The sequence below is a fragment of the Nicotiana tabacum genome, chromosome 7, assembly GCF_000715075.1.
Source record: "Nicotiana tabacum cultivar K326 chromosome 7, ASM71507v2, whole genome shotgun sequence".
NCBI classification, from domain to species: domain Eukaryota; kingdom Viridiplantae; phylum Streptophyta; class Magnoliopsida; order Solanales; family Solanaceae; genus Nicotiana; species Nicotiana tabacum.
The window spans coordinates 8,801,376-8,820,028 of record NC_134086.1 but is presented as its reverse complement, the minus strand read 5'-3'; the positions used below and the strand labels follow the sequence as shown (position 1 = coordinate 8,820,028).

General features: G+C 39.0%; 1 protein-coding gene across 1 annotated transcript; it reads left to right on the top strand.

Moving 5' to 3' along the window:
* The first annotated feature begins 338 nt into the window (after positions 1-338).
* LOC142161973 (uncharacterized) lies at positions 339-17,927 on the top strand. Its single transcript, XM_075218266.1, has 2 exons — positions 339-807; positions 17,770-17,927. The coding sequence occupies exons 1-2, from the start codon at positions 339-341 to the stop codon at positions 17,925-17,927; spliced, it is 627 nt and encodes a 208-aa protein (XP_075074367.1).
* Positions 17,928-18,653: the final 726 nt, after the last annotated feature.

Below are 18,653 nucleotides of genomic sequence, written 5' to 3'. Positions count from 1 at the left end.
CGGTCGGGTCATCACATTTGATGTTGTCATGAGCTGTAACAAAAGATTTGTGCAACGATTTTAGGGAAAGATTACATGGATTCCTTCTTATTTGTCTTCAATTATAGACTCCAAGCTCATAGCCTAAACTTATGTACAATAGTTATTACCTTCGAAGTATAGATCCTTTGTATATATTATATAAACAACAGCTTGTATTCATTGTATTTTAGGAGTATAGTATGAAATAAAAGATTACCATTCTTGACATGGTATCAGAGGGTAGGCGTATGCTCTAGGATGCATCTTTCTGAGGAATAACAGGAAGAAAGATAATAAAGAGACGAGAGATTGAAGCAATGGGAGAATCTACACCCTCAACAGAAGACTCCCGAGGTGAGAACTCAGTCCTTATCGATTTAACATCTAGAATATCACAGATGTTAAGCCAAACACCAACCATAACCAGTCATGAACGTAGAGCAGCACTGATTGGCATCAAGTTAAATGACACCAATTATGGAATTTGGTCCCAAGTTGTAGAGATATACATAAATGGAGATCTCCCACAACCTTTTGAAACAAATCATTGTTTCAGGAAGTGGATAATAGAAAATTCTGTGGTGAAGGGATGGCTGATCAACTCTATGGATCCAAGTCTAATTGGTAACTACGTCAGATTTCCAATAGCAAAAGTTGTATGGGATTCTATTGCTACAACATATTTTGACGGTGGAGACACTTCACAGGTTTATGATCTTAATAGGAAGGTGACGCAACACAAACAAAGTGGAGGATCTATTGTGACCTATTACAACAACCTGCAAGGTCTATGGAGAGAATTTGATTTTCGTCGCCCAAGTCCAATGAAATGTGAAATCGATGGACAAATGTCACGACCTAATTTAGGATCATGACCGGCGCTTATGAGCAAGTACTCCCAAGTAAGCCTCATCGGTATTTTTTAGAAAATCGGACATAATTTTCCCTATTTTAGGACTATCCAAAAATTTACCATGTCTCAAAAATCAATAACAAAACCAACCTATATCAACAAAAATATCTTATATTCTTCATCAACTAATCAAATAGTTATTCCCTACTATTAATCAATCACTTGCAACACAGTAATCTTAAACTCATCTCCAAAATACTATAAGAGAGTCCAATACTAGTCATAGGACTAAACTAATGAATGAATACTCATGATACTAACAAAACAAATTGGAGAGACTCTAAGAATTTCAAGAAAAAGACTATAACAAATAAATAACAATCTTTGCCCACGTGAATAACCAGGATTGCCAACTAGTGCACTCTAATGAACGGAATCCTCGCCTGCAATTACTATTGCCTCTGTAAAAATAGCAGCGGGGAGTGAGTCACTAGCTCAGTGAGTAATAACACTTAACCACAACCGTTCTTAATAGGGACAAGTTAGAAAACATGCTTGTATAATAATCATAAAATATCATGAAATAAATTCCTTTTTCAGAATTGGTAACAACAATCCATCTTGTTTGTTTTCATGTAAGCAGGAATCAATTAACAATTCAGTAACAAAATCTGCAAATATTGTCATATGAAATCTTATGTTTGGGAGGTTTCCAAGAAAGGATCATGTAATCTGTATCACTGTGTAGACCCCTTCGTAAAAGGAGTCAAATATAACTGTAGGTCCCTACTTGAGGGAAAATTATAATTGTATGCTAGTTTTACCTTCCCATTAAGGGCTATAACTGTAATCGGTAATCTGTAAATACAAGGTGCAGGTCTAACAAACCCGCTGTTAGCTACAGGATCCTTCAAAGTCTCCTCCCATTTATACTTTTCTTTGTAAATAATAAATATTCACAAAAAAAAACATTTCCAAAATAGTACAGGGCATTTTAATTCTTATCAAATCATGTATCCGATTTCGGTAGCGGTAATCATATCTCAAGTAATAGTAAAACATGTCTAGTAACAACAAGAACATTTTAAACAACTGTAAACCTCTCAGGTAAACTATTCAATACCATATCAAGTAAGGGACTTATCCCACATGCAATTTCAAACATTTGGTAATACATTTTATTTTCAAAATAATGTATAAATCATGCAGGTTATGAAAATACAAATTGCGCTGAGATTACTACTCACAGTACTTGTGCAAAAATATTGAACTTGCTGCTACGAGCACTTCATTCGACTTCTTCAGCTACCTATATCTTTACAAATCCAGTCTATGTATTAACTCCACGAGCACTAGTATTGTAACGACCCGACCGGTTATTTCATGAGCTATCACTACGTTTTCTCCATTTCCGCTTCTTATTGTCTTGTTCAATTGTATTATGTGATATCGGGTTGGTTGGTTTGGGTTCGGAGAGGTTTTGGAAAGGAATGAGACACTTAGTTTCTTTTGAGTAAACTTAGGTTGGAAAAGTCAACCGGACGTTGACTAATGTGAAAAAGGGCTCAGATGTAAATTTCGATTGTTTGGGTAGGTTTGGGAGGTGATTTGGGACTTAGGAGCGTGATCAGAATGTGTTTTGGAGGTCCGGAGTAGGTTTAGGCTTCAATTGGCGAAATTGGAATTTTGATGTTTTCCGGTTGATAGGGGAGATTTTGATATAGGGGTCGAAATAGAATTCCGGAGGTTGGAGTAGGTCTGTTGTATCATTTGTGATGTGTGTGCAACTTTTCAGGTCATTCGGACGAGGTTTGATAGACGTTTTGATCGAAATCGGAATTCGAAAGTTTTTGGAGTTCTTATGCTTGAATTCATGGTTGATTTGGTGTTTTAGTGTTGTTTTAAGTTATTCTAAGGTTCGACTAAGTTTGAATGAGAATATGGGATATGTTGGCATATTTGGTTGAGATCTCGAGGGACTCGAGTGAGTATCGGATGGTTAAACGGATCAAATTCATGTTTGAAAAGTTGCAAATTTTTCCTTCAAGTCTGTTGCAGATAGTTGTTTATTACGATCACATAAGAGTGTTTGCAATCACTTAGGATCAGTTGGGTAGGGCTGAAAATTGTTCTATTCGATCGCAGAGGTCAGGGCACGATCGCGATAGGCTATGAAGTTATTTTTCGTGAACGTAGGGTCAGGGTCGCGTTCGCGTAGAAGGAGGGGAGCTGGTGAGGAGTAGGCAGGTTGTTCTACGTGATCGCGTGGTGGAGGCCACGATCGCGTAAGTTTGCAGAGCCAGTGCTTCACAATAGCGTGGAGTTTATTGCGATCGTTTAAGGTTAATTGAGGTCAGTCAGCTTTTGTGCTTCGTGATCGCGAGGCATTTTTCGCGATCGCGATTGAGGAATTTAAATCGCTGGGCAGAATGTTTAAAAAGCCATTTTTGCGATTTTTGGTCATAGTTCACCATTTTTGAGTCGGTTTTGGAGCTTGTTGAGGGAGATTGAAGAGGGAATTCAAGAGAACGTTTTTGAGATAAGATTTATGGACTTAATACTCGATCCTATTATGATTTCTACCTAATTAAACATGAAATTTGGGGGATTTGAAGCCTAAGTTTGAAGTTAGTTAGTGCTTGAAAATTGGAGATCTTAATCTAGGGATTTGAGGGTCCATTTGTGGTCGAATTTTGGCATTCTTGGTATGTATGAACTCATGAGAGTATAAAGATTCTAGTTTTGTGACTTTTATCGGAATCCGAGATGTGGGCCCGGGGTCGGGTTTTGACCAATTTCAGGATTTTGATGTAATATAATTATTTTCGAGTGGACTTTGTTCCCTTAGCATATTTTGATGGTTATATACTGATTTTGGTTAGATTCGGGGCATTTGGAGGCCGAATCGAGAGGTAAGGGCATCGCAGGCTAGAGCTTGGCTTGACTTGAGATAAATAACGCTTCCAAACTTGGTTTTGAGGTTCGAAACCCCGAACTATGTGTTCTATGATTACTATTGAGGTGGCGCAATGCTAAGTGACATACGTGTGGGCATGTGCCATGAGAAATGCGGCCTGGATCATTCCATAGCACCGCTTATTGACTCTTTTGTGTTGATATCTGTGTTGTAATTATGTGATTAAGCAAATGAGCTACAAATCATGCTAATTATCATGTTAAGGCTTCACGCCAACACTATTGAAACCCAAGAGGTCGTTTCTTGCTGTCATGTCATTAGCTTCATTTATAATCTTTACTCAGTCATGTTCATGCATATTATATCATGTTTCAGTCTCGATTATTACTATTTGACATATCATATCATCGTTTGGGCCTGTATCATGACATTTTTAGTCTGCGTGTGTGAGACTAGAGAGTATTGACTGAGTGAGGCCGAGAGCTTGATATTGATTGACAGTATGGGATCGGGTTGCACGCCGCAGCAAGATATTGATCATGCCTTCGCTGGCATTGATATAGCGCTTGGGCTCAGAGAAGCCCCTCCGGAGTCTTTACACCCCCAGTGCACGCAGTTGATGATATTGAGGGATGGATCTTCCCTGGACATGGATCTTGTCCGAAGTATTGGTATAGAGATGGATCTTATCCATGAGGCTAGATTGGCCTGTTTCCTCGGTACTGGGTGACTTATAGTCAATTATATATATATATATATATATATATATATATATATATATATATATATATATATATATATATATATATATATATATATATATATATATAATATATATATATATATATATATATATATATATTTCGGCATGGATCTTCTCTAGGCCGAATGGGCCATATACAGTACCGAGTGGTTGAGCATTGTTAGTGAAAGTATTATATGTAACAGTGATCTTGCTATCTGTGCATTCGTACTTAGGGATTCCTAAACTTTATACTCTGCATTTTTCATAATGTGTTTATTCACTGCTGAGGATGTACTTGAACTGTAAGAATGTCTACTTTTCTGTACAATTAAATATTGCTACATGTTGAGGTTTGGTTCGTCACTACAGTCAGTCCATAGTTTGGACCCTTTACTTATTGAGTTGTCGTACTTACGTTACTCCATGCACCCCTCTATGCAGATCCAGGTATCTCGGGGCACGGTAGCGGTTGCTGATCTTGCCAGTTGGAGACTTTCTATGGAGATTGTGAGGTAGCTGTTTGGCGACTGCAGTTCCGCCTTCTCCTTTCCTTATCTTCCTTTATAGTTTGTTTATTTGGATATTCTCAAACCGTGTTGGTCATGTTATTTTGAACAGATGTAGTAGTTTTCGCTCATGACTTAGTGACACTCGAGGTCGAGATTGTGTTTCTTTCCGTTGGATTTTGGATTTCTACTTTATCTTATTGGATTTCTGTTAAAATTATGATTTTCTTAAGTTTTTATTGGAAAAATGGAGTATTTGGAAATAAGTGGAAGGCCTAGTATCACGATAGGCGCCATCACGACATGTTTAGATTTTGGGTCGTGACAAGCATAGTCAGTTAAATTTTGTTGAACATAATTCTTTCCTTGTTTTCATTCCACGGGATATGACTTATTTTGTGCGGATCAACTAGTATACCTAACTCTGACGATATCTCGTTTAATTCTGAAATAACCTAAACTAGTCCAGTATCTTCTTAAAAAAAATATTCATATAGTTTATTTTCTATAATGTCAAAGAAGAAGAAAAATTATTTTCCTGGACATAGGTATCAAACGTAACTTAAAATATCATTGCTGCCATAGTATTTCTTATTGATTATTAATTTTCTATATATTGTGGAATCCTTCAAATGGAAACGAGATTTAAAAAATTTACAAGAAGAAAAAGAACTCATATGATAAGTTCGAGTATTACCCGTAAAAATTCGTACGTATTTAAAAATTTTAAAGTTTGGTTCCAACCTCTTTCTTCTTCTTCTCTTCCTTTGTTCCTCTTCTGCGTCCCATTTTGCCCCCACTTGTGTAGCTTCTGTTTTAGACATGGCAAGGCTGTATTCCCTTTCCCCCAAATCTTTCTTTTTTATTGTATTAAAATCCTATAAGAAAAATGATTCAAAACTCCTTTCTAGTTTCCAGTTACACCATTCCTCACCATTCCTCTTTTGGTGGGCTTTGACCCACCTAGTTTTTTGTTATTTAATTACTTGTTTATTTATCTTATTTTCTTTTTTTGTCTTTTTCAATTAAGTTCTAGCTAAAAAAAATTAATTATACCCTTATTTTACATATGGGGTATGATATTCTCTGCACTTTATGAAATTCGGTCCCCGAATTTAGCTCAGGTACATACCTATAGACTTAAATAAAGGCATATACTTGACTCGTATAGTATCTTCCACTTCCATTGTAGCTTTTTCAACTGTATGGTTTCTCCATAATACTTTCACGAACACAATTTCTTTCCATCGTAATTTTCTTACTTGTCTATCAACAATAGCCAATGGCTCTTCGTCATAAGTTAATTTTTCATCAAGTTGCGTAATTGATGCTTCAAGCACCTGAGATGAGTCCAATATACATTTTTTGGAATAGAAACATGGAACACTAGATAGAAAAGAAAGAACAAAAAAATAACCCCACCCCTTCTAGTATCTCTTACAATCTTACAAACCTTGGATTTATCTTTCCTGTTTTTCCAAATTGTATCACACCTTTCACAAGGGAGACTCGTATGATCACTCGGTCTCTAGCTGTAAATTCTAAGTCTATTTTTTTCTCTTATCTGCATAAGACTTTTGCCTGTTTTGTGATGTAAGTAATATCTATCTGATTAACTGGCTATTGATTTGCCTGTTTTGTGATGTAAGTAATATCTATCTAATTAACTGGACTTATCAATAGCTTCTTATACTACTAAGTCTGAACCCAATACATTAGCCTCATTGTTTTTAATCATCAAATAAGGGAGCGAATTCGTCACAATATTTCATACGATGCCATGCTCTAACCCAAAGCTATCATTATAGGTAAGTTCAGCTAAAGGTTGGAAATCATCCCAACAACCTTCGAGAGCAAATATTCAAGCTCTCAACATGTCTTCCAAGATTTGCGAAGTACGATTAGTGTCACGACCCTAAACCCGGACGTGATGGCGCCTCTCGTGAAGACAAGGCTAGCCAACTCTTACCCATTTTAGTTTAAAGCAATTAAACAATAAGAAATAAGTCAAAAATGTAATAAATAAACCCAAAGTAAGCAGTTAATAGTATAGTTTGCGGAAAATAAACCCAACACAGCCCGGTATCGGGGTGTCACTAGTCATGAGCACTTATAAATTCTAACACAAGTCTAAAGTGTCTATAAACAATTACAGAATCACTGAAAGAGAAATAAATGAGATAAAAGGTGAGAAACACGGGATTGTGGACGCCAAGCAGCTACCTCGTGAACTCCGAAGTCTATCGAGAGCTCTCAACTCTCGCTAGCAGGATCAACAACGCCTGAATCTGCACACGGGGTATAGGGAGTAAAGTGAGTACTCCAACTCAGTGAGTAATAATCATAAGTAAAGACTGAAAGCAAGAAATCACATAAGGCACATTACAGGCTATAATGAAGTAGTAAAAGCCAGTAAAACAGTGAATCAGTAAAGATGTGTAAAAAATCATTTTAGCTTAGTTTAAACTTCATAAAATGCCTTTTCAACAATTTAAGAAGGTAAATAACAAGCAAATATGAAAAATAAACACATAAAGGTTCACCCCTTGGGCACAATGTCAACAAATCCGCCCCTCGGGCAATATCTCCGAACAATACCAGCCCCTCGGGCTATATCTCACATCACAATGGGTATCCGCGCTCATTGGGAGTGTGCAAACTCCTGGAGGGCCCCCTTACATCCCAAGTGCAATATCAAGCCATCTCGTGACATCATCATTAGGCTTTCAGCCTCATATCAACAAGTCATCTCGTGGTGTACATATCTCAAGCCCTCGGCCTTATAATCATATCAGTGTTTCCTCACAACATAGGCCATCGGCCTTAATCAGTCAGAATCTCATAGCCACTCGAGAATAGTGAAACATAGTGCTCAGCCCAAAATATCATTTAAAATATCATTTAAGTATTAAAAATATAGTAAACATGGCTGAGTTATGAAAATAGTAGAATATAGCACAACTGAGTTCAAGTATAAAGTCAAGATAGTGAGGAAATATTAATAAAAATCCCCTAAGGGTTCAAATAGTTGGAACGAGGCCCAAATAAGGCATTCAGCCCAAAACATGATGATAGCAAATAGATTTCAGTCAAATACGCAATAAATAGTCATTCGAAATGGACTAAGTCACAATCCCCAACAGTGCACTACCCCACGTTCATCATCAAGCATGTGCGTCGCTTCAATATAGCACAATGATGTGCAATTTGGGGTTTCATACCCTCAGGACATCATTTACAATCATTACTCACCTAGATCCGGTCCAAACTATAGCCCGCGATGCCTTTGCCCTCACGAATCGACCTCCGGGTACTCCAAATCTAGCCACAATCAGTATATAACTATCAAAATATGCTAAGGGAACAAAGCCCACTCAAAAATATCCAAATTACATCAAAAATCCCGAAATTGCTCAAACCCGGCCACCGGGCCCACGTCTCGTAATCCGATAAAAGTCACATCAATAAAATCCTCATCCTCTCTCGAGTTCATACATATCAAAAGTACCAAAATTCAACCACAAACGACCCCTCAAATCCCAAATCCTAGGTCTCCAATTACAAGCCCTAGTTCTTCAATACTATGCCTAAATTCCATGATTAATTAGGTAGAATTCACACAAGAATCGACTATTGAGTTCAAAAGCTTACCTCCAGGTGTTATCTCTTGAATCCCTCATCAAATCTTCTCAAAAAGCTCCAAAATCGCCCAAAAATGGTGAAAGTTAGCCCCAAAATTGCGAACAATGGCTATTTAAACATTCTGCCCAGGCATCAAAAACATTCTTCGCGAACGCGGGATAACCATCGCATTCGCGATGAACAAAAACACTAGCTATCAAAATACTCTATGCATTCATGGCACCAGCCTCGCAAACGCGATACACACTGTATACAGAGCTATGCGAACGCATCCCACGACTCGTGAACACGATGAAGAAAGGTCCTTCAGCCCAGCTCCTAGCCCGACTCTATGCGAACGCGATATGCCATACGCGAACGCCAAGAAGTCCTCCCCTAACACTATGCGAATGCGGGACACACTTCGTAATCACAAATAGCAATTTGTTGCTTCCATGAGAATACACTACATGTTCACGACACGTGTCTCGCGAACGCGATGAAGGACTGAGGCACCAGGTATCAGCAGAATACAACAGTGAAACATGAAGGAAAAATAGCCCGGAATCAATCTGAAAATGCGCCCTAGCCCCTCGGGACCACAACCAAACATAACATATCCCATAACCTTATTCGAACTTGTTCCAACCTTCGGAACACCCAAAACAACATCAAAACATCAAAATCGCATCGGATTCAAGCCTAAGAATTCCAAGAACTTCCAAATTCCTCTTTCGATAAAAAAGTCTACCAAACCTCGTCCGAATGACCTAAAATTTTGCACACACGTCACAAATGACATAACGGAGCTACTGCAACTTCCGGAATTTCATTGTGACCCCTATATCAAAATCTCATCCATCAACCGAAAATGCCAAAATCTCAATTTCGCCAATTCAAGCCTAAACCTTCCACAGACTTCCAAAATGCATTCTGATCACACTCCTAAGTCCCAAATCACCTAACGGAGCTAACCAAATCATAAAAACTCCGATCAGAGATCTTATACAAACAAGTCAAATCTTGGTCAAGCCTTTCAAATTTCAAGCTTCTAACTAAGAACTGTCCTTCCAAATTCATTCTGATTACCCTGAAAACCAAAACCAACAGTTTACATGAGTTATAATCCATCACACGGGGCAAGTCATGCCCTAGAACTGGCGAGCAAAGTGAAAAAGCTCAAAATGATTTGTCGAATCATTACATCCTCCCCCACTTAAACATACGTTCGTCCTCGAACGTACCCAAAGTTGTTCCAAAAGCCAACCAATAGATGAATGACCTTACCATGCATATACCCGGGGTGATCCCACATCACCCTATCTCATATAGGTCCGATAACACAATGCAACTGAAATTTCACAATCCAACCTAGCCCATAAACCTTAGAACCACATTTCCACTCCTGAAATCATCCACAAGATCAAAATCTCACATGTATAGTCTGCATAATCCCGAACAAGCTGTAATAACCCATACATGTAGCCTCAGGCGCAATTACATGATATAACACATAACTCCAACACTTGTAGCGATAACTTCCAATCACAGTAGTTGCACACAACAACCGAATACCGATAGAAAACCTCATATCAACTAAAGTCTCATTCCAACACTTTCATATACTGCTAATGATAAATGAAACACGCAGTAATCCATAACCATTTCTCAGATCAACCATTCATGAAGCCACTTCTCTTTTGGCAAAGACCATAGCAAATTTTTCAGTCGAACCTCGATATTATTCTTCTAACATGCTGAAATCGAATCCGTTTGTATTCATTAAAGATCCCAATGATCTTATCTAATCCAACACAACCACTCTGGTGACATGACACCTCAATACAGACTAAAGCCGCAACTTGCACAATCCACGCACTAATAAGCAACAATCTGAGCATACTCAAATCATGAAAAGTGACTCAAATGAATGAGTTGTACCGCAAGCTCACCAGTACCACCATACACAATGCTGAGAACCCGTCACACATCATAGAAACAAAACACACAAATCTAACCCGCGGGATCATACCTTCACATAGCTTCTCTCTAATGCACGACCTCATCCAAACACTAATCCATATAAAACACTTCAAGTCATTATGCTCAAAATTGATAACCATGCGCAATATGATGTCTAAAACAAAAGAAATCATCATAACCATCGCAAAGCAATTGACATAACATTACACAAACCCGAAAGGACATAACTGATACGCCGTCCGTCGAGCAATACCCAATACTCTTCTCGCTCGACTTCCACTACAAAACCCCCAAAGGAACCGCACCACATGTGCCTATAACCAGCATATCATAGTGCCTCGCAACACAGAAAAGTAACTCATAGATCACCTCAGAACACTAATAGCTCAATAACAACTGACTCAACACATCCCTCACCAATAGCAACTCAAGTCAACAAAACCGTCTCGATGCAGAACACACATCCATATAGGTTTACTAATGAACCCCTTATCAAAGAAACCCTGAAGCTTCTCCTTCAACTCTGCCAGTGCCTGGCATCAAATCAATACCAAAATCGACAACCTTGCCCGGTGACATGCCCGACTACAAGAAACACACCCGAAAAGTCCCTCACCACCGGACCTAAATCAATGGTAAGAGTCTCTGCACTGATATCTATCACGAAAGCCCAGATAAGAAAGACAATCATTCCTAGCCATCCGCTGGGTTTTCGAAATATCAAACCACCCTACTAGAACATAATCCGTCGAACCTCGCCACTCAATCTGTGGCATTCCCGGCATAGTCAACAGCCCTGCCTTAGCGCAATAGTCCAGAATAAAACGACACAGAGACAACCAGTCTGTACCTAATATTATATTATAATCTAACATACCAAACAGCAAAAGATCCACTCGGGTCTCCAAACCCCGATAGTCACTATACAGTGCCGATACACATGACCCATAACCACAACATAACCTATTTATGAGAACTTCCCATCTCCAAATCCATATAGCACACGGATCACCATATCCGATCCCAATTTCTCTGTCCGAATACATACCACACCTCTAATACCTAATCATTCCACGAGAGATACTCTAAAATTCTTCTATGTCACCAAGGAAACTCGAATATCAACAGTCGATCTAACAAGAGAGTGCCGCAATACTACCAAAGTACCATCAACTTAGCCACATTGCGTTTATCTGAAACGTATACCCTGGTCAAGCCACACCAATTAATAATATCATTTCCCTAATTATCTGAAGCTCATTTCTCCAATTATCTAAAGCTCATTTCTCTAATTATCTAAAGCTGGCCGTGCTGCCTAAGAATTCTATGACTTTCCTTTCAGAACTGAACGAGACCTTACACATGCAAATCTCAAGCCTACACCACATACCGCATAAACCATACTGTCCTAAGGTAAACATGAGGACTTCATATCTATTCAGAGCCATAAGCAACTATGTACTCAACTAGCCAAGAACTTTCCACCGGTTAGAAGAAAATTGCTATACATCCCATGCTCCTCACACTCGTACAAAATATGCATCTCTAACTGTGGTAAAAACCATCAAGAACTCTCCGAATTCCATTTGTAAAACACTAATCCGTCAGGACTGAAACCTTCTAACTCAACCCAGCTACGCAGGCCACTTGGGTTATTGCCGTGAAACACTTGTATAATGCATTACCTCATAAACATCCAAAGAGCTAATCATATCCTAACCATACCGATCCGGCCTACTACCAGGCTACCCTATCTATTTGAGTTTCCTTCTGATTTACCTCCAACTTGATATTCCCTCTTGCTGTAGCACCACAATTCCTCAACCCAGACTAACCACATGAGACCCAAGCATAAAATCACACCATCTAAGGCTCACAAGCCATTGAGTACTCTCTTAAATGTTACCAAAAGCACCACGTTCAAAATACCTACCCCGAAGAGAATTCCTGCGAATCTGGAACCATTACCTTCCTAATATTGATATATAGAATTCTATAATTGATATAGAAATGACACAAGTCTTGGCACCTTCCAATGTAAACCTCAGTTTCTAGCCAAATTATACACTTGAAAATCTCATATTATTACATATAAAATCTTGAACACATTAGAACCATTATCGAGAGTCATTCACTCTACTCAAACTGCAATTAACCTAATCAAACGAACCGAACAACCTCTGCCTCATTAGCACTTCGACACCGCAGAGTGTAATGTCATCCTAAAACAACCAAGCAACTTCTTGCTCTATGCACCGAGCATCTTTTACCAACAACAACTAAAGACATTCCGTGAATTTTCACACACCTATGAAGCATACTATAACCTTTGCCAAGAATTTTACTTTACTCGAGCCATCCTCGGTCTCAATCCCCGTAAGCCATAACTGATTCACCCGCATGCCTCAAATTGGAACTAACATAGCGCATAACCGTGCCATCAACTGATAAATAGCAGACCCCCCCACTTGGCTCGAAGCCATATATCACAAGACACTCAATAATTCATAACGCATATACTCTATTGCTACCATAATACCATAGTAAGATTAAACACAATCCTTCATAAGCTTGTGAAACACAGACCATCTGGTACTTTAAATCTTCTGCACATCTCACATTCACTCTCATAAAAGTTAAACCCACTCTCTTAAGCGACCCCAAATTTAAAGTTCAACACATATATTTCACTTGTAAATGAGATCTTCTAACCGTCAACATAAGGATCACACAGCTTCAGAACACTCCGAAGGAAATAACCTACCTGTTTTGCCTCGAACTAACATTTCTGTATACCTTCCACTGTTATAGACATTACGCAGTCGCTTGATCTTCCAGAGTCTGAATTCATACCGCAACATGAAAATTACTTCACTCCCAGCTAGGAAACATGAAAAGATTTTTCACATTCCCATAACTCGGGGCTATACCTCAAATCAATATGAAAATCAAGTACCTGATAGTTCTTCCATCCTCCAGTACACCCTTTTCGTCATTTCCAAATCATATGAATACACCTCGCAGTCATAACATACTCATCATGTAGCTATCCAGTCATTACTCCCCTTAATAGGGACACAATAGAACATATAGATCCAGAAGCATGTGCTCACGCAATCAACAACTCAGGGCTCAAGTTATAAGTGAAATTCCGGCCCCAAGTCTTCCAGACTGGCCCAACATCAACACACAGAGATCGCATCTCACCCCTCGATTAGGGAATCACAAGCCATTGATGCAGATCTGATACCGAGCGCTCATGCGCACATGTGAATGTATGGAAAGAATTCAATGAGTTACTTTTCAACCTGAATCAAGGACGCACGATAAGAATTCAAGAATGTGAAGTTTTTCCTAAAGGTTATGCAGCTTTCCGAGGATAAGTACAGACGTCTCCGTACCGATCCGCAAGACTCTATTAAACCTGCTCATGACTCATGAGACCTATGTAACCTAGGCTCTGATACACTCTTGTCACGACCCTAAACCTGGACCCGGTCGTGATGGCACCTCTCGTGAAGACAAGGCCAGCTGACACTTACCCATTTCAGTTTTAAGCAATTAAACAATAAGAATTAAGTTTAAAACATAATAAATAATCCCAAAGCAAGCAGTTAATAGTACAGTTTGCGGAAAATAAACCCAACACAGCCTTGTACTGGGGTGTCACTAGCCATGAGCATCTATCATTTCTAACACAAGTCTAAAGAGTCTACAAACTATTACAGAATCACTGAAAGAGCAAGAAATGAGATAAAGGGGGAGAAACACGGGACTGCGGACGCCAATCAGCTACCTCGTGAACTCCGAAGTCTACCAGGAGCTCTAAAGTCTCGCTAGCAGGATCAACAACGCCTGAATCTTCACACGAGGTGCAAGGAGTAAAGTGAGTACTCCAACTCAGTGAGTAATAATCATAAATAAAGACTAAAAGAAAGAAATCACGTAAGGCATATTACAAGCTATAATGAAGTAGTAAAATCCAGTAAAACCGTGAATCAGTAAAGATATGTAAAAATCATTTTAGCTCAGTTTAAACTTCATGAAATGCCTTTTCAACAATTTAAGCAGGTAAATGACAGGCAAATAAGAAAGTTAAACACATAAAGGTTCGCCCTTCGGGTACAATGTCAACAAATCCACCCCTCGGGCAATATCTTAGAACAATACTAGCCCCTCAAGCTATATCTCACATCACAATGGGTACCCGCTCTCACTAGGGTGTGTACACTCCTAGAGGGGCCCTTTACGGCCCAAGTGCAATATCATGCCATATCGTGGCATTATCACTAGGCTCTCGGACTCATATCAACAAGCCACCTTGTGGCGTACATATCTCAGGCCCTCAGCCTCATAATCATATCAGTGTTCCCTCAAAACATAGGCCCTTGGCCTTACTCAATCAGAATCTCACAGCCACTCGGGCAACCGTGATACATAGTGCTCAGCCCAAAATATCATTTAAAATATCATTTAAGTGTTAAAAATAGAGTAAACATGTCTAAGTTATGAAAACAGTAAAATATAGCATGACTGAGTTCAAGTATAAAGTCAAAATACTGAGGAAATATTAATAAAAATCCCCTAAGGGTTCAAATAGTTGGTACGAGGCCAAAATATGGCATTCAGCCCAAAACATGATGATAGCAAATAGATTTTAGTCAAATACGCAGTTAAATAGTCATTCGGCACAGAGTAAGTCACAATCCCCAACAGTTCACGACCCCACGCTAGTCACCAAGCGTGTGTGTCACCTCAATATAGCACAACGATGTGCAATCTGGGGTTTCATACCCTTATGACATCATTTACAATCATTACTCACCTCGATCCGGTCCAACTCTAGCCCGCGATGCATTTACCCTCACGAATCGACCTTCGGGTGCTCCAAATCTAGCCACAACCAGTACATAACTATCAAAATACTCTAAGGAAATAAAGCCCACTCAAAAATATCCAATTTACGTTAGAATTTCTGAAATTGCTCAAACTCGGCCCCCGGGCGCATGTTTCCGAATTCGATAAAAGTCACATCAATAAAATCCTCATCCTCTCACGAGTTCATACATATCAAAAGTACCAAAATCCAATTACAAACGATCCCTCAAATCCCAAATCCTAGGTCTCCAATTACAAGCTCTAGTTCTTCAATACTAGACTTAAATTCCATGATTAATTAGGTAGAATTCATACAAGAATCGAGTATTGAGTTCAAAAATCTTACCTCCTGGTGTTATCTCATGAATCCCTCTTCAAATCCTCTCAAAAAGCTCCAAAATTGCCCAAAAATGGTGAAAGTTAGCCCCAAAATCGCGGACAATGGCTATTTAAACATTCTGCAAATGCATCAAAAATCGTCTTCGCGAACGCGGGATAACCATCGTGTTCGCGTTGAACAAAAACACCAACCATCAAAATGCTCTATGCATTTGCGGCACCAGCCTTGCAAATGCGATACACACTGGATACAGAGCTATGCGAACGCGTCCCAAGACTCGCGAACGCGATGAAGAAAGGTCCTCCAGCCCAGCTCCTAGCCCGACTCTATGCGAACGTGATATGCCATACGCGAACGTGAAGAAGTCCTCCCCTAAAACTATGCGAACGTGGGACACACTTCGCAATCGCGAAGAGAAATTTTCTACTGCCATGAGAATACACTACACGTTCATGACACGTGCCTCGCGAACGCGATAAAGGACTGAGGCACAAGATATCAGTAGAATACAGCTGTGAAACATGAAGGAAAAATAGCCTAGAATCAATCCGAAAATTTGCCCGAGCCCCTCGAGACCACAACCAAACATGCCAACATATCCCATAACCTCATTCAAACTTGTTCCAACCTTTGGAACACTCAAAACAACATCAAAACACCAAAATCGGATTCAACCCTAATAATTCCAAGAACATTCAAATTACTCTTTCGATCAAAAAGTCTACCAAACCTCGTCCGAATGACCTAAAATTTTGCATACACGTCACAAATGACACAACAGAGCTATTGCAACTTTTGGAATTCTATTCCGACCCCTATATCAAAATCTCACCCATCAACCGGAAAATGCCAAAATCTCAATTTCGCCAATTCAAGCCTAAATATTCCACGAACTTACAAAATGCATTCTGATCACGCTCCTAAGTCCCAAATCACCTAACGAAGCTAACCAATTCATAAAAACTCCGATCCGAGATCATATACAAACAAGTCAAATCTTGGTCAAACCTTTCAAATTTCAAGCTTCAAACTGAGAACCGTCCTTCCAAATTCATTCTGATTACCCTAAAAACCAAAACCAACAGTTTTCATGCGTCATAATCCATAACACGGGGCAACACATACCCGAGAACTGGTGAGCAAAGTGCAAAAACTCAAAATGACCGGTCAGATCGTTACACTTAGACTTCCCGTTTGACTACAAACGAAATGTAATACTAAGATCTAATCGTGTACCTGATACTTCTTGAAATGATTTTCAAAAGTGTAAGGTGAATTGTGATCCTTGCTAGTGATGATGGACACGGGAATCTCGTGTGAAGTTAGAAATTTCTTTCATGTATATTTACGCATATCTCGCCCCACTGTATGTAGTTTTGATCGATAAAAAGTATGCTAGTTTAATAAGCTGATCTACAATTACCCACATAATTTCATGACCTATAAGCATTCAAGGTAGCCCCGTCACAAAATACATGATAACTCTTTCATGTTTCTACTATGGGATCTCTAGTTACTGTAGTAGGCCAGAGGGCCATGGATGTTCAACCTTGTCCTGCTGACAAGTTCAATAACTATAAATAAAATTAGTAAATTTTGTTTTCCTTCCCACCAATATAAGTGCTTCAGGTTATCGTGCATATTCGTGTATCAAAAGTCTTGGGCTTAATCAAGAGTATATAACCCGTCTCAACCCATCTACATATGCTACACATGATCTATCACCTAATCGAAGATTATAATTTCTATCAATAGTCATATCCTTGCTTTTACTATCTAGGACCTCATTCCTATGTTTATATAATCGCTCATCTTTATATTGAGTGGCTTTTATGTATTTTATCAATGAAGACTTTGCTTGAACACAAACCAACAATAGCTCTCAATTTTTTTTGTACTATTTAGGTCGTGAAAAAAAAGGGTATAACTCTATTTTACAGGAAGATAGAGTATACATGTTTCTGGATAGATTAGATGATCGTCTTGACAAGATCAGAGGGGATATGCTTCAACTTCAGCCATTTCCTACAGTGGAACAGGCCTCTGCCCATGTTCGCCGTTAAGATCTAAGACAAACGGTGATGTTAACAAAGGGAGATGTTGTTCCTGGTGCTACTGCTATGATCTCAAAGAGAGGACAGAAGCAACATCAACAACTTTCACTTCATCAACTCTCAAATGGGAAGCCTAGTACATCAGCAAAATCAAAGTCAAAATCAGAGGATGGGCGCTGCACACACTGCGGAAATATGAAGCACACTAAAGATACATGTTTCAAGTTGACAGGATATCCAAAATGGTGGCATAAGATCAAGGCAAAAAGCAAACATGAAGCTGGTGGAGATGCATTAGTGAACACTAGAGACTTCCTTATTGCTACGACAAACATTAATTCTCAACTTATTCAACAAACAGACTCTTCTTTTCGTGCAGTGAATATATCTATGGATTTTAATGATTCAGGTAACCTTGATTGGATTATTGATTCAGGGGCGACTGATCACTTGACGTTTGATTCAAGAAACTTTGTTGAATCCAGTCAACCAAAAAGAACGTGCATTGCTAATGCTAATGGAGTAACATATCCAGTTATAGGGGCTAGAAAAGTCGCACTATCACCCTCTTTTTCACTACCAAACACTCTTCTAGTTCCATCTCTTTCAACTAAATTTTTATCTGTTGGCCAAGCTACTGAGGAAATGAATTGTTGTGCACTAATTTACCCTAAGTTTTGTTTGTTTCAGGATATTCTCACCAAGGAGATTATTGGTCGTGGTACTAAAAGAGAT

What these genes read in the sequence shown, in the direction of transcription:
- LOC142161973 (XM_075218266.1), top strand. Translation starts at nt 339, where the DNA reads ATGGGAGAATCTACACCCTCAACAGAAGACTCCCGAGGTGAGAACTCA. An exon ending in CTATTACAACAACCTGCAAG is followed by an intron (nt 808 to 17,769) that starts GTCTATGGAGAG and finishes TGTACTATTTAG; the next exon opens with GTCGTGAAAAAAAAGGGTAT.